At 43.8% G+C, this 21,519-nt stretch overlaps 1 protein-coding gene across 5 annotated transcripts in view; it reads left to right on the forward strand.

Moving 5' to 3' along the window:
• LOC124048028 (signal-induced proliferation-associated 1-like protein 2) overlaps nt 1-21,519 on the forward strand; it is a 393,892-nt gene that overhangs the window by 230,097 nt on the left and 142,276 nt on the right. For all 5 annotated transcript variants that reach the window (XM_046368394.1, XM_046368390.1, XM_046368391.1 and 2 more), the window contains exon 12: nt 17,991-18,265. In XM_046368394.1, coding sequence (XP_046224350.1) covers nt 17,991-18,265 — 275 coding nt within the window. The remainder of the gene's footprint in view (nt 1-17,990; nt 18,266-21,519) is intronic.

Below are 21,519 nucleotides of genomic sequence, written 5' to 3' on the forward strand. Positions count from 1 at the left end.
TCACCTTGTTGTGTTCACTTAGACTCACCTTGTTGTGCTCACTTAGACTCACCTTGTTGTGTTGTGCTCACTTAGACTCACCTTGTTGTGCTCACTTAGACTCACCTTGTTGTGTTCACTTAGACTCACCTTGTTGTGTTCACTTAGACTCACATCGTTGTGTTGTGCTCACTTAGACTCACCTTGTTGTGTTGTGTTCACTTAGACTCACCTTGTTGTGTTGTGCTCACTTAGACTCACCTTGTTGTGTTGTGCTCACTTAGACTCACCTTGTTGTGCTCACTTAGACTCACCTTGTTGTGCTCACTTAGACTCAGCTTGTTGTGTTGTGCTCACTTAGACTCACCTTGTTGTGCTGACTTAGACTCACCTTGTTGTGTTGTGCTCACTTAGACTCACCTTGTTGTGTTCACTTATACTCACCTTGTTGTGTTCACTTAGACTCACCTTGTTGTGTTCACTTAGACTCACCTTGTTGTGTTCACTTAGACTCACCTTGTTGTGTTCACTTAGACTCACCTTGTTGTGTTCACTTAGACTCACCTTGTTGTGCTCCCTTTAACTCACCTTGTTGTGCTCACTTAGACTCACCTTGTTGTGTTCACTTAGACTCACATTGTTGTGTTGTGCTCACTTAGACTCACCTTGTTGTGTTGTGCTCACTTAGACTCACCTTGTTGTGCTCACTTAGACTCACCTTGTTGTGCTCACTTAGACTCAGCTTGTTGTGTTGTGTTCACTTAGACTCACCTTGTTGTGTTGTGCTCACTTAGACTCACCTTGTTGTGTTGTGCTCACTTAGACTCACCTTGTTGTGCTCACTTAGACTCAGCTTGTTGTGTTGTGCTCACTTAGACTCACCTTGTTGTGCTGACTTAGACTCACCTTGTTGTGTTGTGCTCACTTAGACTCACCTTGTTGTGTTCACTTAGACTCACCTTGTTGTGTTCACTTAGACTCACCTTGTTGTGTTCACTTAGACTCACCTTGTTGTGTTCACTTAGACTCACCTTGTTGTGTTCACTTAGACTCACCTTGTTGTGTTCACTTAGACTCACCTTGTTGTGCTCAATTAGACTCACCTTGTTGTGTTCACTTAGACTCACGTTGTTGTGTTCACTTAGACTCACCTTGTTGTGTTCACTTAGACTCACCTTGTTGTGTTCACTTAGACTCACCTTGTTGTGCTCACTTAGACTCACCTTGTTGTGTTCACTTAGACTCACCTTGTTGTGCTCACTTAGACTCACCTTGTTGTGTTCACTTAGACTCACCTTGTTGTGTTGTGTTCACTTAGACTCACCTTGTTGTGCTCACTTAGACTCAACTTGTTGTGTTCACTTAGACTCACCTTGTTGTGCTCACTTTAACTCACCTTGTTGTGCTCACTTAGACTCACCTTGTTGTGTTGTGTTCACTTAGACTCACCTTGTTGTGTTGTGTTCACTTAGACTCACCTTGTTGTGCTCACTTTAACTCACCTTGTTGTGCTCACTTAGACTCACCTTGTTGTGTTGTGTTCACTTAGACTCACCTTGTTGTGCTCACTTAGACTCACCTTGTTGTGTTCACTTAGACTCACCTTGTTGTGTTCACTTAGACTCACCTTGTTGTGTTCACTTAGACTCACCTTGTTGTGCTCACTTAGACTCACCTTGTTGTGCTCACTTAGACTCACCTTGTTGTGTTGTGCTCACTTAGACTCACCTTGTTGTGTTCACTTAGACTCACCTTGTTGTGTTCACTTAGACTCACCTTGTTGTGTTGTGTTCACTTAGACTCACCTTGTTGTGCTCACTTAGACTCACCTTGTTGTGCTCACTTAGACTCACCTTGTTGTGTTGTGTTCACTTAGACTCACCTTGTTGTGCTCACTTAGACTCACCTTGTTGTGTTGTGCTCACTTAGACTCACCTTGTTGCGTTGTGTTCACTTAGACTCACCTTGTTGTGCTCACTTAGACTCACCTTGTTGTGTTCACTTAGACTCACCTTGTTGTGTTCACTTAGACTCACCTTGTTGTGTTGTGCTGACTTAGACTCACCTTGTTGTGTTCACTTAGACTCACCTTGTTGTGCTCACTTAGACTCACCTTGTTGTGCTCACTTAGACTCACCTTGTTGTGTTGTGCTCACTTAGACTCACCTTGTTGTGTTCACTTAGACTCACCTTGTTGTGTTCACTTAGACTCACCTTGTTGTGTTCACTTAGACTCACCTTGTTGTGTTCACTTAGACTCACCTTGTTGTGTTGTGTTCACTTAGACTCACCTTGTTGTGTTCACTTAGACTCACCTTGTTGTGCTCACTTAGACTCACCTTGTTGTGCTCACTTAGACTCACCTTGTTGTGCTCACTTAGACTCACCTTGTTGTGTTGTGCTCACTTAGACTCACCTTGTTGTGCTCACTTAGACTCACCTTGTTGTGTTCACTTAGACTCACCTTGTTGTGTTCACTTAGACTCACCTTGTTGTGTTGTGTTCACTTAGACTCACCTTGTTGTGTTCACTTAGACTCACCTTGTTGTGCTCACTTAGACTCACCTTGTTGTGCTCACTTAGACTCACCTTGTTGTGTTGTGCTCACTTAGACTCACCTTGTTGTGTTCACTTAGACTCACCTTGTTGTGTTGTGCTCACTTAGACTCACCTTGTTGTGTTGTGCTCACTTAGACTCACCTTGTTGTGCTCACTTAGACTCACCTTGTTGTGTTCACTTAGACTCACCTTGTTGTGTTCACTTAGACTCACATCGTTGTGTTGTGCTCACTTAGACTCACCTTGTTGTGTTGTGTTCACTTAGACTCACCTTGTTGTGTTGTGCTCACTTAGACTCACCTTGTTGTGTTGTGCTCACTTAGACTCACCTTGTTGTGCTCACTTAGACTCACCTTGTTGTGCTCACTTAGACTCAGCTTGTTGTGTTGTGCTCACTTAGACTCACCTTGTTGTGCTGACTTAGACTCACCTTGTTGTGTTGTGCTCACTTAGACTCACCTTGTTGTGTTCACTTATACTCACCTTGTTGTGTTCACTTAGACTCACCTTGTTGTGTTCACTTAGACTCACCTTGTTGTGTTCACTTAGACTCACCTTGTTGTGTTCACTTAGACTCACCTTGTTGTGTTCACTTAGACTCACCTTGTTGTGCTCCCTTTAACTCACCTTGTTGTGCTCACTTAGACTCACCTTGTTGTGTTCACTTAGACTCACATTGTTGTGTTGTGCTCACTTAGACTCACCTTGTTGTGTTGTGCTCACTTAGACTCACCTTGTTGTGCTCACTTAGACTCACCTTGTTGTGCTCACTTAGACTCAGCTTGTTGTGTTGTGTTCACTTAGACTCACCTTGTTGTGTTGTGCTCACTTAGACTCACCTTGTTGTGTTGTGCTCACTTAGACTCACCTTGTTGTGCTCACTTAGACTCAGCTTGTTGTGTTGTGCTCACTTAGACTCACCTTGTTGTGCTGACTTAGACTCACCTTGTTGTGTTGTGCTCACTTAGACTCACCTTGTTGTGTTCACTTAGACTCACCTTGTTGTGCTCACTTAGACTCACCTTGTTGTGTTCACTTAGTCTCACCTTGTTGTGTTCACTTAGACTCACCTTGTTGTGTTCACTTAGACTCACCTTGTTGTGTTCACTTAGACTCACCTTGTTGTGTTCACTTAGACTCACCTTGTTGTGCTCCCTTTAACTCACCTTGTTGTGCTCACTTAGACTCACCTTGTTGTGTTCACTTAGACTCACATTGTTGTGCTCACTTAGACTCACATTGTTGTGCTGACTTAGACTCACCTTGTTGTGCTCACTTAGACTCACCTTGTTGTGTTGTGTTCACTTAGACTCACCTTGTTGTGCTCACTTAGACTCACCTTGTTGTGTTGTGTTCACTTAGACTCACCTTGTTGTGTTGTGTTCACTTAGACTCACCTTGTTGTGTTGTGTTCACTTAGACTCACCTTGTTGTGCTCACTTAGACTCACCTTGTTGTGCTCACTTAGACTCACCTTGTTGTGCTCACTTAGACTCACCTTGTTGTGCTCACTTAGACTCACCTTGTTGTGTTGTGCTCACTTAGACTCACCTTGTTGTGTTCACTTAGACTCATCTTGTTGTGTTGTGTTCACTTAGACTCACCTTGTTGTGCTCACTTAGACTCACATTGTTGTGTTGTGCTCACTTAGACTCACCTTGTTGTGCTCACTTTAACTCACCTTGTTGTGCTCACTTAGACTCACCTTGTTGTGTTGTGTTCACTTAGACTCACCTTGTTGTGTTGTGTTCACTTAGACTCACCTTGTTGTGCTCACTTAGACTCACCTTGTTGTGCTCACTTAGACTCACCTTGTTGTGTTCACTTAGACTCACCTTGTTGTGTTGTGTTCACTTAGACTCACCTTGTTGTGTTGTGTTCACTTAGACTCACCTTGTTGTGTTGTGTTCACTTAGACTCACCTTGTTGTGTTGTGTTCACTTAGACTCACCTTGTTGTGCTCACTTAGACTCACCTTGTTGTGCTCACTTAGACTCACCTTGTTGTGCTCACTTAGACTCACCTTGTTGTGTTGTGCTCACTTAGACTCACCTTGTTGTGTTCACTTAGACTCATCTTGTTGTGTTGTGTTCACTTAGACTCACCTTGTTGTGCTCACTTAGACTCACATTTTTGTGTTGTGCTCACTTAGACTCACCTTGTTGTGCTCACTTTAACTCACCTTGTTGTGCTCACTTAGACTCACCTTGTTGTGTTGTGCTCACTTAGACTCACCTTGTTGTGTTCACTTAGACTCATCGTGTTGTGTTGTGTTCACTTAGACTCACCTTGTTGTGCTCACTTAGACTCACATTGTTGTGTTGTGCTCACTTAGACTCACCTTGTTGTGTTCACTTAGACTCACCTTGTTGTGTTCACTTAGACTCACCTTGTTGTGCTCACTTAGACTCACCTTGTTGTGCTCACTTAGACTCACCTTGTTGTGTTGTGCTCACTTAGACTCACCTTGTTGTGCTCACTTAGACTCACCTTGTTGTGCTCACTTAGACTCACCTTGTTGTGTTGTGTTCACTTAGACTCACCTTGTTGTGCTCACTTAGACTCACCTTGTTGTGCTCACTTAGACTCACCTTGTTGTGCTCACTTAGACTCACCTTGTTGTGCTCACTTAGACTCACCTTGTTGTGTTGTGCTCACTTAGACTCACCTTGTTGTGTTGTGCTCACTTAGACTCACCTTGTTGTGTTCACTTAGACTCATCTTGTTGTGTTCACTTAGACTCACCTTGTTGTGCTCACTTAGACTCACCTTGTTGTGCTCACTTAGACTCACCTTGTTGTGTTGTGCTCACTTAGACTCACCTTGTTGTGTTGTGCTCACTTAGACTCACCTTGTTGTGTTGTGCTCACTTAGACTCACCTTGTTGTGCTCACTTAGACTCACCTTGTTGTGCTCACTTAGACTCACCTTGTTGTGTTGTGCTCACTTAGACTCACCTTGTTGTGTTGTGCTCACTTAGACTCACCTTGTTGTGTTGTGCTCACTTAGACTCATCGTGTTGTGTTGTGTTCACTTAGACTCACCTTGTTGTGCTCACTTAGACTCACATTGTTGTGTTGTGCTCACTTAGACTCACCTTGTTGTGTTCACTTAGACTCACCTTGTTGTGTTCACTTAGACTCACCTTGTTGTGCTCACTTAGACTCACCTTGTTGTGTTGTGCTCACTTAGACTCACCTTGTTGTGTTCACTTAGACTCATCTTGTTGTGTTGTGTTCACTTAGACTCACCTTGTTGTGTTGTGTTCACTTAGACTCACCTTGTTGTGCTCACTTAGACTCACCTTGTTGTGTTGTGTTCACTTAGACTCACCTTGTTGTGTTGTGTTCACTTAGACTCACCTTGTTGTGTTGTGTTCACTTAGACTCACCTTGTTGTGCACTCACTCACCTTGTTGTGCTCAGACTCACCTTGTTGTGCTCACTTAGACTCACCTTGTTGTGCTCACTTAGACTCACCTTGTTGTGCTCACTTAGACTCACCTTGTTGTGCTCACTTAGACTCACCTTGTTGTGTTCACTTAGACTCACCTTGTTGTGCTCACTTAGACTCACCTTGTTGTGCTCACTTAGACTCACCTTGTTGTGTTCACTTAGACTCACCTTGTTGTGTTGTGTTCACTTAGACTCACCTTGTTGTGTTGTGTTCACTTAGACTCACCTTGTTGTGTTGTGTTCACTTAGACTCACCTTGTTGTGCTCACTTAGACTCACCTTGTTGTGCTCACTTAGACTCACCTTGTTGTGCTCACTTAGACTCACCTTGTTGTGCTCACTTAGACTCACCTTGTTGTGTTGTGCTCACTTAGACTCACCTTGTTGTGCTCACTTAGACTCACCTTGTTGTGCTCACTTAGACTCACCTTGTTGTGTTGTGTTCACTTAGACTCACCTTGTTGTGTTCACTTAGACTCACCTTGTTGTGCTCACTTAGACTCACATTGTTGTGCTCACTTAGACTCACCTTGTTGTGCTCACTTAGACTCACCTTGTTGTGTTGTGCTCACTTAGACTCACCTTGTTGTGTTGTGCTCACTTAGACTCACCTTGTTGTGTTCACTTAGACTCATCTTGTTGTGTTCACTTAGACTGACCTTGTTGTGCTCACTTAGACTCACATTGTTGTGTTGTGCTTGTTGTGCTCACTTTAACTCACCTTGTTGTGCTCACTTAGACTCACCTTGTTGTGTTGTGTTCACTTAGACTCACCTTGTTGTGTTGTGTTCACTTAGACTCACCTTGTTGTGCTCACTTAGACTCACCTTGTTGTGCTCACTTAGAATCACCTTGTTGTGCTCACTTAGACTCACCTTGTTGTGTTCACTTAGACTCACCTTGTTGTGTTGTGTTCACTTAGACTCACCTTGTTGTGTTCACTTAGACTCACCTTGTTGTGCTCACTTAGACTCACCTTGTTGTGCTCACTTAGACTCACCTTGTTGTGCTCACTTAGACTCACCTTGTTGTGTTCACTTAGACTCACCTTGTTGTGTTCACTTAGACTCACCTTGTTGTGTTGTGTTCACTTAGACTCACCTTGTTGTGTTGTGTTCACTTAGACTCACCTTGTTGTGTTGTGTTCACTTAGACTCACCTTGTTGTGCTCACTTAGACTCACCTTGTTGTGCTCACTTAGACTCACCTTGTTGTGCTCACTTAGACTCACCTTGTTGTGTTCACTTAGACTCACCTTGTTGTGTTGTGTTCATTTAGACTCACCTTGTTGTGTTCACTTAGACTCACCTTGTTGTGCTCACTTAGACTCACCTTGTTGTGCTCACTTAGACTCACCTTGTTGTGCTCACTTAGACTCACCTTGTTGTGTTCACTTAGACTCACCTTGTTGTGTTCACTTAGACTCACCTTGTTGTGTTGTGTTCACTTAGACTCACCTTGTTGTGTTGTGTTCACTTAGACTCACCTTGTTGTGTTGTGTTCACTTAGACTCACCTTGTTGTGCTCACTTAGACTCACCTTGTTGTGCTCACTTAGACTCACCTTGTTGTGCTCACTTAGACTCACCTTGTTGTGTTCACTTAGACTCAACTTGTTGTGTTCACTTAGACTCACCTTGTTGTGTTCACATAGACTCACCTTGTTGTGCTCACTTAGACTCACCTTGTTGTGTTGTGTTCACTTAGACTCACTTTGTTGTGTTGTGTTCACTTAGACTCACCTTGTTGTGTTGTGTTCACTTAGACTCACCTTGTTGTGTTGTGTTCACTTAGACTCACCTTGTTGTGTTGTGTTCACTTAGACTCACCTTGTTGTGTTGTGTTCACTTAGACTCACCTTGTTGTGCTCACTTAGACTCACCTTGTTGTGCTCACTTAGACTCACCTTGTTGTGCTCACTTAGACTCACCTTGTTGTGTTGTGCTCACTTAGACTCACCTTGTTGTGTTCACTTAGACTCATCTTGTTGTGTTCACTTAGACTGACCTTGTTGTGCTCACTTAGACTCACATTGTTGTGTTGTGCTTGTTGTGCTCACTTTAACTCACCTTGTTGTGCTCACTTAGACTCACCTTGTTGTGTTGTGTTCACTTAGACTCACCTTGTTGTGTTGTGTTCACTTAGACTCACCTTGTTGTGCTCACTTAGACTCACCTTGTTGTGCTCACTTAGAATCACCTTGTTGTGCTCACTTAGACTCACCTTGTTGTGTTCACTTAGACTCACCTTGTTGTGTTGTGTTCACTTAGACTCACCTTGTTGTGTTCACTTAGACTCACCTTGTTGTGCTCACTTAGACTCACCTTGTTGTGCTCACTTAGACTCACCTTGTTGTGCTCACTTAGACTCACCTTGTTGTGTTCACTTAGACTCACCTTGTTGTGTTCACTTAGACTCACCTTGTTGTGTTGTGTTCACTTAGACTCACCTTGTTGTGTTGTGTTCACTTAGACTCACCTTGTTGTGTTGTGTTCACTTAGACTCACCTTGTTGTGCTCACTTAGACTCACCTTGTTGTGCTCACTTAGACTCACCTTGTTGTGCTCACTTAGACTCACCTTGTTGTGTTCACTTAGACTCACCTTGTTGTGTTGTGTTCATTTAGACTCACCTTGTTGTGTTCACTTAGACTCACCTTGTTGTGCTCACTTAGACTCACCTTGTTGTGCTCACTTAGACTCACCTTGTTGTGCTCACTTAGACTCACCTTGTTGTGTTCACTTAGACTCACCTTGTTGTGTTCACTTAGACTCACCTTGTTGTGTTGTGTTCACTTAGACTCACCTTGTTGTGTTGTGTTCACTTAGACTCACCTTGTTGTGTTGTGTTCACTTAGACTCACCTTGTTGTGTTGTGTTCACTTAGACTCACCTTGTTGTGCTCACTTAGACTCACCTTGTTGTGCTCACTTAGACTCACCTTGTTGTGTTGTGTTCACTTAGACTCACTTTGTTGTGTTGTGTTCACTTAGACTCACCTTGTTGTGTTGTGTTCACTTAGACTCACCTTGTTGTGTTGTGTTCACTTAGACTCACCTTGTTGTGTTGTGTTCACTTAGACTCACCTTGTTGTGTTGTGTTCACTTAGACTCACCTTGTTGTGCTCACTTAGACTCACCTTGTTGTGCTCACTTAGACTCACCTTGTTGTGCTCACTTAGACTCACCTTGTTGTGTTGTGCTCACTTAGACTCACCTTGTTGTGTTCACTTAGACTCATCTTGTTGTGTTGTGTTCACTTAGACTCACCTTGTTGTGCTCACTTAGACTCACATTGTTGTGTTGTGCTCACTTAGACTCACCTTGTTGTGCTCACTTTAACTCACCTTGTTGTGTTGTGTTCACTTAGACTCACCTTGTTGTGCTCACTTAGACTCACCTTGTTGTGCTCACTTAGACTCACCTTGTTGTGTTCACTTAGACTCACCTTGTTGTGTTGTGTTCACTTAGACTCACCTTGTTGTGTTGTGTTCACTTAGACTCACCTTGTTGTGTTCACTTAGACTCACCTTGTTGTGCTCACTTAGACTCACCTTGTTGTGCTCACTTAGACTCACCTTGTTGTGCTCACTTAGACTCACCTTGTTGTGCTCACTTAGACTCACCTTGTTGTGCTCACTTAGACTCACCTTGTTGTGTTGTGCTCACTTAGACTCACCTTGTTGTGTTGTGCTCACTTAGACTCACCTTGTTGTGTTCACTTAGACTCATCTTGTTGTGTTCACTTAGACTCACCTTGTTGTGCTCACTTAGACTCACATTGTTGTGTTGTGCTCACTTAGACTCACCTTGTTGTGTTCACTTAGACTCACCTTGTTGTGCTCACTTAGACTCACCTTGTTGTGTTGTGTTCACTTAGACTTACCTTGTTGTGTTGTGTTCACTTAGACTCACCTTGTTGTGTTCACTTAGACTCACCTTGTTGTGTTCACTTAGACTCACCTTGTTGTGTTCACTTAGACTCACCTTGTTGTGTTGTGTTCACTTAGACTCACCTTGTTGTGTTGTGTTCACTTAGACTCACCTTGTTGTGCTCACTTAGACTCACCTTGTTGTGTTGTGTTCACTTAGACTCACCTTGTTGTGTTGTGCTCACTTAGACTCACCTTGTTGTGTTGTGTTCACTTAGACTCACCTTGTTGTGTTGTGCTCACTTAGACTCACCTTGTTGTGTTGTGTTCACTTAGACTCACCTTGTTGTGTTGTGTTCACTTAGACTCACCTTGTTGTGTTCACTTAGACTCACCTTGTTGTGTTGTGTTCACTTTAACTCACCTTGTTGTGCTCACTTAGACTCACCTTGTTGTGCTTGTGTTGTGCACTTAGACTCACCTTGTTGTGTTGTGCTCACTTAGACTCACCTTGTTGTGCTCACTTAGACTCACCTTGTTGTGTTGTGTTCACTTAGACTCACCTTGTTGTGTTCACTTAGACTCACCTTGTTGTGCTCACTTAGACTCACCTTGTTGTGTTGTGCTCACTTAGACTCACCTTGTTGTGTTGTGTTCACTTAGACTCACCTTGTTGTGTTGTGTTCACTTAGACTCACCTTGTTGTGTTCACTTAGACTCACCTTGTTGTGTTGTGTTCACTTAGACTCACCTTGTTGTGTTCACTTAGACTCACCTTGTTGTGTTCACTTAGACTCACCTTGTTGTGTTGTGTTCACTTAGACTCACCTTGTTGTGCTCACTTAGACTCACCTTGTTGTGTTGTGTTCACTTAGACTCACCTTGTTGTGTTGTGCTCACTTAGACTCACCTTGTTGTGTTGTGTTCACTTAGACTCACCTTGTTGTGTTGTGTTCACTTAGACTCACCTTGTTGTGTTCACTTAGACTCACCTTGTTGTGTTGTGTTCACTTAGACTCACCTTGTTGTGTTGTGTTCACTTAGACTCACCTTGTTGTGTTCACTTAGACTCACCTTGTTGTGTTGTGTTCACTTTAACTCACCTTGTTGTGCTCACTTAGACTCACCTTGTTGTGCTCACTTAGACTCACCTTGTTGTGTTGTGCTCACTTAGACTCACCTTGTTGTGCTCACTTAGACTCACCTTGTTGTGTTGTGTTCACTTAGACTCACCTTGTTGTGTTCACTTAGACTCACCTTGTTGTGCTCACTTAGACTCACCTTGTTGTGTTGTGCTCACTTAGACTCACCTTGTTGTGTTGTGCTCACTTAGACTCACCTTGTTGTGTTGTGCTCACTTAGACTCACCTTGTTGTGTTGTGTTCACTTAGACTCACCTTGTTGTGTTGTGTTCACTTAGACTCACCTTGTTGTGTTGTGTTCACTTAGACTCACCTTGTTGTGTTCACTTAGACTCACCTTGTTGTGTTGTGTTCACTTAGACTCACCTTGTTGTGTTCACTTAGACTCACCTTGTTGTGTTCACTTAGACTCACCTTGTTGTGTTGTGTTCACTTAGACTCACCTTGTTGTGTTGTGTTCACTTAGACTCACCTTGTTGTGTTGTGTTCACTTAGACTCACCTTGTTGTGCTCACTTAGACTCACCTTGTTGTGTTGTGCTCACTTAGACTCACCTTGTTGTGTTGTGCTCACTTAGACTCACCTTGTTGTGTTGTGCTCACTTAGACTCACCTTGTTGTGTTGTGTTCACTTAGACTCACCTTGTTGTGTTGTGTTCACTTAGACTCACCTTGTTGTGTTGTGTTCACTTAGACTCACCTTGTTGTGTTCACTTAGACTCACCTTGTTGTGTTCACTTAGACTCACCTTGTTGTGTTGTGTTCACTTAGACTCACCTTGTTGTGTTGTGTTCACTTAGACTCACCTTGTTGTGTTCACTTAGACTCACCTTGTTGTGTTGTGTTCACTTTAACTCACCTTGTTGTGCTCACTTAGACTCACCTTGTTGTGCTCACTTAGACTCACCTTGTTGTGTTGTGCTCACTTAGACTCACCTTGTTGTGCTCACTTAGACTCACCTTGTTGTGTTGTGTTCACTTAGACTCACCTTGTTGTGTTCACTTAGACTCACCTTGTTGTGCTCACTTAGACTCACCTTGTTGTGTTGTGCTCACTTAGACTCACCTTGTTGTGTTGTGCTCACTTAGACTCACCTTGTTGTGTTGTGCTCACTTAGACTCACCTTGTTGTGTTGTGTTCACTTAGACTCACCTTGTTGTGTTGTGTTCACTTAGACTCACCTTGTTGTGTTGTGTTCACTTAGACTCACCTTGTTGTGTTCACTTAGACTCACCTTGTTGTGTTGTGTTCACTTAGACTCACCTTGTTGTGTTCACTTAGACTCACCTTGTTGTGTTCACTTAGACTCACCTTGTTGTGTTGTGTTCACTTAGACTCACCTTGTTGTGTTGTGTTCACTTAGACTCACCTTGTTGTGTTGTGTTCACTTAGACTCACCTTGTTGTGCTCACTTAGACTCACCTTGTTGTGTTGTGCTTCTCTGAGGCTATATCTGTTAGCTCTGTAATGTGCTCCTCTCTCTCCATCTCTCTCCATCTCTGAGGCTATATCTGTTAGCTCTGTAATGTGCTCCTCTCTCTCCATCTCTGAGGCTATATCTGTTAGCTCTGTAATGTGCTCCTCTCTCTCCATCTCTGAGGCTATATCTGTTAGCTCTGTAATGTGCTCCTCTCTCTCCATCTCTGAGGCTATATCTGTTAGCTCTGTAATGTGCTCCTCTCTCTCCATCTCTGAGGCTATATCTGTTAGCTCTGTAATGTGCTCCTCTCTCTCCATCTCTCTCCATCTCTGAGGCTATATCTGTTAGCTCTGTAATGTGCTCATCTCTCTCCATCTCTCTCCATCTCTGAGGCTATATCTGTTAGCCCTGTAATGTGCTCCTCTCTCTCCATCTCTGAGGCTATATCTGTTAGCTCTGTAATGTGCTCCTCTCTCTCCATCTCTCTCCTTCTCTGAGGCTATATCTGTTAGCTCTGTAATGTGCTCCTCTCTCTCCATCTCTCTCCATCTCTGAGGCTATATCTGTTAGCTCTGTAATGTGCTCCTCTCTCTCCATCTCTGAGGCTATATCTGTTAGCCCTGTAATGTGCTCATCTCTCTCCATCTCTCTCCATCTCTGAGGCTATATCTGTTAGCTCTGTAATGTGCTCATCTCTCTCCATCTCTCTCCATCTCTGAGGCTATATCTGTTAGCCCTGTAATGTGCTCCTCTCTCTCCATCTCTGAGGCTATATCTGTTAGCTCTGTAATGTGCTCCTCTCTCTCCATCTCTCTCCTTCTCTGAGGCTATATCTGTTAGCTCTGTAATGTGCTCCTCTCTCTCCATCTCTCTCCATCTCTGAGGCTATATCTGTTAGCTCTGTAATGTGCTCCTCTCTCTCCATCTCTGAGGCTATATCTGTTAGCCCTGTAATGTGCTCCTCTCTCTCCATCTCTGAGGCTATATCTGTTAGCTCTGTAATGTGCTCCTCTCTCTCCATCTCTCTCCTTCTCTGAGGCTATATCTGTTAGCTCTGTAATGTGCTCCTCTCTCTCCATCTCTCTCCATCTCTGAGGCTATATCTGTTAGCTCTGTAATGTGCTCCTCTCTCTCCATCTCTCTCCATCTCTGAGGCTATATCTGTTAGCTCTGTAATGTGCTCCTCTCTCTCCATCTCTCTCCATCTCTGAGGCTATATCTGTTAGCTCTGTAATGTGCTCCTCTCTCTCCATCTCTGAGGCTATATCTGTTAGCTCTGTAATGTGCTCCTCTCCATCTCTGAGGCTATATCTGTTAGCTCTGTAATGTGCTCCTCTCTCTCCATCTCTGAGGCTATATCTGTTAGCTCTGTAATGTGCTCCTCTCTCTCCATCTCTCTCCATCTCTGAGGCTATATATGTTAGCTCTGTAATGTGCTCCTCTCTCTCCATCTCTGAGGCTATATCTGTTAGCTCTGTAATGTGCTCATCTCTCTCCATCTCTGAGGCTATATCTGTTAGCTCTGTAATGTGCTCCTCTCTCTCCATCTCTGAGGCTATATCTGTTAGCTCTGTAATGTGCTCCTCTCTCTCCATCTCTCTCCATCTCTGAGGCTATATCTGTTAGCTCTGTAATGTGCTCCTCTCTCTCCATCTCTGAGGCTATATCTGTTAGCTCTGTAATGTGCTCCTCTCTCTCCATCTCTGAGGCTATATCTGTTAGCTCTGTAATGTGCTCCTCTCTCTCCATCTCTCTCCTTCTCTGAGGCTATATCTGTTAGCTCTGTAATGTGCTCCTCTCTCTCCATCTCTCTCCATCTCTGAGGCTATATCTGTTAGCTCTGTAATGTGCTCCTCTCTCTCCATCTCTGAGGCTATATCTGTTAGCTCTGTAATGTGCTCCTCTCTCTCCATCTCTCTCCATCTCTGAGGCTATATCTGTTAGCCCTGTAATGTGCTCCTCTCTCTCCATCTCTCTCCATCTCTGAGGCTATATCTGTTAGCCCTGTAATGTGCTCATCTCTCTCCATCTCTCTCCATCTCTGAGGCTATATCTGTTAGCTCTGTAATGTGCTCCTCTCTCTCCATCTCTCTCCTTCTCTGAGGCTATATCTGTTAGCTCTGTAATGTGCTCCTCTCTCTCCATCTCTCTCCATCTCTGAGGCTATATCTGTTAGCCCTGTAATGTGCTCCTCTCTCTCCATCTCTCTCCATCTCTGAGGCTATATCTGTTAGCCCTGTAATGTGCTCATCTCTCTCCATCTCTGAGGCTATATCTGTTAGCTCTGTAATGTGCTCCTCTCTCTCCATCTCTCTCCTTCTCTGAGGCTATATCTGTTAGCTCTGTAATGTGCTCCTCTCTCTCCATCTCTCTCCATCTCTGAGGCTATATCTGTTAGCTCTGTAATGTGCTCCTCTCTCTCCATCTCTGAGGCTATATCTGTTAGCTCTGTAATGTGCTCCTCTCTCTCCATCTCTGAGGCTATATCTGTTAGCTCTGTAATGTGCTCCTCTCTCTCCATCTCTCTCCTTCTCTGAGGCTATATCTGTTAGCTCTGTAATGTGCTCCTCTCTCTCCATCTCTCTCCATCTCTGAGGCTATATCTGTTAGCTCTGTAATGTGCTCCTCTCTCTCCATCTCTGAGGCTATATCTGTTAGCTCTGTAATGTGCTCCTCTCTCTCCATCTCTGAGGCTATATCTGTTAGCTCTGTAATGTGCTCCTCTCTCTCCATCTCTGAGGCTATATCTGTTAGCCCTGTAATGTGCTCATCTCTCTCCATCTCTCTCCATCTCTGAGGCTATATCTGTTAGCTCTGTAATGTGCTCCTCTCTCTCCATCTCTCTCCATCTCTGAGGCTATATCTGTTAGCCCTGTAATGTGCTCCTCTCTCTCCATCTCTCTCCATCTCTGAGGCTATATCTGTTAGCCCTGTAATGTGCTCATCTCTCTCCATCTCTCTCCATCTCTTAGGCTATATCTGTTAGCCCTGTAATGTGCTCATCTCTCTCCATCTCTGAGGCTATATCTGTTAGCTCTGTAATGTGCTCCTCTCTCTCCATCTCTCTCCATCTCTGAGGCTATATCTGTTAGCTCTGTAATGTGCTCCTCTCTCTCCATCTCTGAGGCTATATCTGTTAGCCCTGTAATGTGCTCATCTCTCTCCATCTCTCTCCATCTCTGAGGCTATATCTGTTAGCTCTGTAATGTGCTCCTCTCTCTCCATCTCTCTCCATCTCTGAGGCTATATCTGTTAGCCCTGTAATGTGCTCCTCTCTCTCCATCTCTCTCCATCTCTGAGGCTATATCTGTTAGCCCTGTAATGTGCTCATCTCTCTCCATCTCTCTCCATCTCTGAGGCTATATCTGTTAGCTCTGTAATGTGCTCCTCTCTCTCCATCTCTCTCCTTCTCTGAGGCTATATCTGTTAGCCCTGTAATGTGCTCATCTCTCTCCATCTCTCTCCTTCTCTGAGGCTATATCTGTTAGCCCTGTAATGTGCTCCTCTCTCTCCATCTCTGAGGCTATATCTGTTAGCTCTGTAATGTGCTCCTCTCTCTCCATCTCTCTCCATCTCTGAGGCTATATCTGTTAGCTCTGTAATGTGCTCCTCTCTCTCCATCTCTCTCCTTCTCTGAGGCTATATCTGTTAGCCCTGTAATGTGCTCATCTCTCTCCATCTCTCTCCTTCTCTGAGGCTATATCTGTTAGCCCTGTAATGTGCTCCTCTCTCTCCATCTCTGAGGCTATATCTGTTAGCTCTGTAATGTGCTCCTCTCTCTCCATCTCTCTCCATATTTGTTGCACCTCTTATTTTCTTCCGTCTGATTGATTTTTTAAACATGTATTTATTTATTTATTTCACATTTATTTAACCAGGTAGGCTAGTTGAGAACAAGTTCTCATTTACAACTGCGACCTGGCGAAGATAAAGCAAAACAGTTCAACCCAAACAACAACACAGAGTTACACATGGAATAAACAAACATACAGTCAATAATACAGTAGAACAAAACAAAACAAAAAGTCTATATACAGTGAGTGCAAATGAGGTAAGTTAAGGAAATAAATAGGCCATGGTGGCGAAGTAATTACAATATAGCAATTAAACACTGCAATGGTAGATGTGCAGAAGATGAATGTGCAAGTAGAGATACTGGGGTGCAAAGGAGCAAGATAAATAAATAAATACCAGTATGGGGATGAGGTAGGTAGATAGATGGGCTGTTTACAGATGGGCTATGTACAGGTGCAGTGATCTGTGAGCTGCTCTGACAGTTGGTGCTTAAAGCTAGTGAGGGATATATTAGTCTCCAGCTTCAGAGATTTTTGCAATTCGTTCCAGTCATTGGCAGCAGAGAACTGGAAGGAAAGGCGGCCAAAGGAAGAATTGGCTTTTGGGGTGAACAGTGAGATATACCTGCTAGAGCGCGTGCTACGGGTGGGTGCTGCTATGGTGACCAGTGAGCTGAGATAAGGCGGGGCTTTACCCAGCAGAGACTTGTAGATGACTTGGAGCCAGTGGGTTTGGCGACCAGTTTGGCGTGGGCCAACCAACGAGAGCATATAGGTTGCAATGGTGGGTAGTGAATGGGGCTTTGGTGACAAAACGGATGGCACTGTGATTGACTGCATCCAGTCAGAGTTGTATGGCATTGAACCTCGTCTGGAGGCTGGAGGCTGGTTAACATAATGTCCAAAGAAGGGCCAGATGTAAACAGAATGGTTAAAAGTGTCTGCGTTGCTTTGTGGACATGCTACATCAGCCCAGGATGCTGTGTGTACATGCTACATCAGCCCAGGATGCTGTGTACATGCTACATCAGCCTAGGATGCTGTGTGTACATGCTACATCAGCCCAGGATGCTGTGTACATGCTACATCAGCCCAGGATGCTGTGTACATGCTACATCAGCCCAGGCATGCTACATCAGCCCAGGATGCTGTGTACATGCTACATCAGCCCAGGCATGCTACATCAGCACAGGATGCTGTGTACATGCTACATCAGCCCAGGATGCTGTGTACATGCTACATCAGCCTAGGATGCTGTGTGTACATGCTACATCAGCCCAGGATGCTGTGTACATGCTACATCAGCCCAGGATGCTGTGTACATGCTACATCAGCCCAGGATGCTGTGTGGACATGCTACATCAGCCCAGGATGCTGTGTACATGCTACATCAGCCCAGGATGCTGTGTACATGCTACATCAGCCCAGGATGCTGTGTACATGCTACATCAGCCCAGGATGCCGTGTGTACATGCTACATCAGCCCAGGATCATGCCATCAGCCCAGGATGCTGTGTACATGCTACATCAGCCCAGGATGCCGTGTGTACATGCTACATCAGCCCAGGATGCTGTGTACATGCTACATCAGCCCAGGAAGAGATTTTCTATGTTTCAACTATTTATTCAGTGTGTTAGTGTCCTTCTCTATCTCACCACTGTTACCACTAATTACAAGGTGGTTCTCTTCCTTCTTCATTTGATCCAGATATGAACAATTGTCCTGCAACATGACCAGTCAGGGGACTGACTCTCTCTCTTCTTCTCTCCAGATAGTTACGCGTGGTTGTGAGACATCTGAGATGACACTGCGTCGGAACGCTCTGTGCCAGCTGGGTTTCCACGTCAACTTCGAGGGCATCGTGGCCGACGTTGAGGCCTTCGGGTTCGCTTGGAAGGCGGGGCTTCGCCAGGGTAGCCGATTGGTGGAGATCTGTAAGGTTGCCGTAGCAACACTGACCCACGAACAGATGATCGACCTGCTGAGAACCTCCATCGCCGTCAAGGTGGTCATCATCCAGCCTCATGACGATGGAGCGCCACGCAGGTAACCTTTAACCCCTAACCTTACAACACTAACCTCTGCTGACCCCATACTCTACCCTCTCCTCCCCCAATGACTCATTGAAGCTACATGTGCTTCTCTTTTGACTTGAATGCAGAACAGTCTGAGTGTGAGGTTAGTGTGACAAATCTGATTGTACTGGCCATGCTGCAACAGAAAGCACAATGGCATAATATACAGTGGGGCAAAACAGTATTTAGTCAGCCACCTATTGTGCAAGTTCTCTCACTTAAAAAGATGAGAGAGGCCTGTAATTTTCTTCATGGGTACACTTCAACTATGACAGACAAAATTATTAAAATAAAGCCAGAAAATCACATTGTAGTATTTTTAATGAATTTATTTGCAAATTCATTCACCCAAATCACAAAGCCCTGACCTCAATCCTATAGAACATTTGTGGGCAGAACTGAAAAAGCTTGTGTGAGCAAGGAGGCCTACAAACCAGACTCAGTTACACCACCTCCGTCAGGAGGAATGGGCCAAAATCTAAACTTAAACGTAAACTTCTGACCCACTGGGAATGTGATGAAAGAAATAAAAGCTGAAATAAATCATTCTCTCTACTATTATTCTGACATTTCACATTCTTAAAATAAAGTGGTGATCCTATCTGACCTAGGACAGGGCATTTTTACTCGGATTGAAAAACTGAGTTTAAATGTATTTGGCTATTTGGCTAAGGTGTATGTAAACTTCTGACTTCAACTGTACATATGAGATGAGTAAACCGGTATGTAAACATATATATATATATATATATATATATATATATATATATATTTTGGTCCTTCTGTAGCTCAGTTGGTAGAGCATGGTGCTTGTAACGCCAGGGTAGTGGGTTCGATCCTCGGGACCACCCATACGTAGAATGTATGCACACATGACTGTAAGTCGCTTTGGATAAAAGCGTCTGCTAAATGGCATATATATTATTATTATATATTTTGCAATTGGCTCAGAACAGGGCAGCACGGCTGACCCTTGGATGTACACAGCGAGCTACCATTAATGATATGCATGTCAATCTCTCCTGGCTCAACGTGGAGAAGAGATTGGCTTCATCACTATTTGTATTTATGAGAGTTGTTGACAAGCTGAATGTACTGAGCTGTCTGTCTAAACTACTGGCACACAGCTGAGACACCCGTGCATACCCCACAAGCCATGCCACCAGAGATCTCTTCACAGTCCCCGAGTCCAGAACAGACTATGGGAGGCACGCAGTACTACATAGAGACATGACTACATTGAACTCTATTCCACAGTACTACATAGAGCCATGACTACATGGAACTCTATTCCCCAGTACTACATAGAGCCATGACTACATGGAACTCTATTCCACAGTACTACATAGAGCCATGACTACATGGAACTCTATTCCACAGTACTACATAGAGCCATGACTACATGGAACTCTATTCCACAGTACTACATAGAGACATGACTACATGGAACTCTATTCCACAGTACTACATAGAGCCATGACTACATGGAACTCTATTCCACAGTACTACATAGAGCCATGACTACATGGAACTCTATTCCACAGTACTACATAGAGCCATGACTACATGGAACTCTATTCCACAGTACTACATAGAGCCATGACTACATGGAACTCTATTCCACAGTACTACATAGAGTCATGACTACATGGAACTCTATTCCACAGTACTACATAGAGCCATGACTACACAGAACTCTATTCCACAGTACTACATAGAGCCATGACTACATGAAACTCTGTTCCACAGTACTACATAGAGACATGACTACATGGAACTCTATTCCACAGTCCTACATAGAGCCATGACTACATGGAACTCTATTCCACAGTACTACATAGAGCCATGACTACATGGAACTCTATTCCACAGTACTACATAGAGCCATGACTACATGGAACTCTATTCCACAGTACTACATAGAGCCATGACTACATGGAACTCTATTCCACAGTACTACATAGAGCCATGACTACGTGGAACTCTATTCCACAGCACTACATAGAGACATGACTACATGGAACTCTATTCCACAGTACTACATAGAGCCATGACTACATGGAACTCTATTCCACAGTACTACATAGAGACATGACTACATGGAACTCTATTCCACAGTACAACATAGAGCCATGACTACATGGAACTCTATTCCACAGTACTACATAGAGCCATGACTACATGGAACTCTATTCCACAGTACAACATAGAGCCATGACTACATGGAACTCTATTCCACAGTACTACATAGAGACATGACTACATGGAACTCTATTCCACAGTACAACATAGAGCCATGACTACATGGAACTCTATTCCACAGTACTACATAGAGCCATGACTACATGGAACTCTATTCCACAGTACAACATAGAGCCATGACTACATGGAACTCTATTCCACAGTACTACATAGAGGCCATGACTACATGGAACTCTATTCCACAGTACTACATAGAGCCATGACTACATGGAACTCTATTCCACAGCACTACATTTTTATTTTTATTTTTTATTTTTTTTATTTCACCTTTATTTAACCAGGTAGGCTAGTTGAGAACAAGTTCTCATTTGCAACTGCGACCTGGCCAAGATAAAGCATAGCAGTGTGAACAGACAACACAGAGTTACACATGGAATAAACAATTAACAAGTCAATAACACAGTAGAAAAAATGGGCAGTCTATATACAATGTGTGCAAAAGGCATGAGGAGGTAGGCGAATAATACAATTTTGCAGATTAACACTGGAGGGATAAATGATCAGATGGTCATGTACAGGTAGAGATATTGGTGTGCAAAAGAGCAGAAAAGTAAATAAATAAAAACAGTATAAAAACAGTATGGGAATGAGGTAAGTGAAAATGGGTGGGCTATTTTCCTATAGACTATGTACAGCTGCAGCGATCGGTTAGCTGCTCGGATAGCTGATGTTTGAAGTTGGTGAGGGAGATAAAAGTCTCCAACTTCAGCGATTTTTGCAATTCGTTCCAGTCACAGGCAGCAGAGTACAGGAACGAAAGGCGGCCAAATGAGGTGTTGGCTTTAGTGATGATCAGTGAGATACACCTGCTGGAGCGCGTGCTACGGATGGGTGTTGCCATCGTGACCAGTGAACTGAGATAAGGCGGAGCTTTACCTAGCATGGATTTGTAGATGACCTGGAGCCAGTGGGTCTGGCGACGAATATGTAGTGAGGGCCAGCCGACTAGAGCATACAAGTCGC

The sequence above is a fragment of the Oncorhynchus gorbuscha genome, linkage group LG11 (genome assembly GCF_021184085.1).
Source record: "Oncorhynchus gorbuscha isolate QuinsamMale2020 ecotype Even-year linkage group LG11, OgorEven_v1.0, whole genome shotgun sequence".
In the NCBI taxonomy this organism is placed as follows: Eukaryota; Metazoa; Chordata; class Actinopteri; order Salmoniformes; family Salmonidae; genus Oncorhynchus; species Oncorhynchus gorbuscha.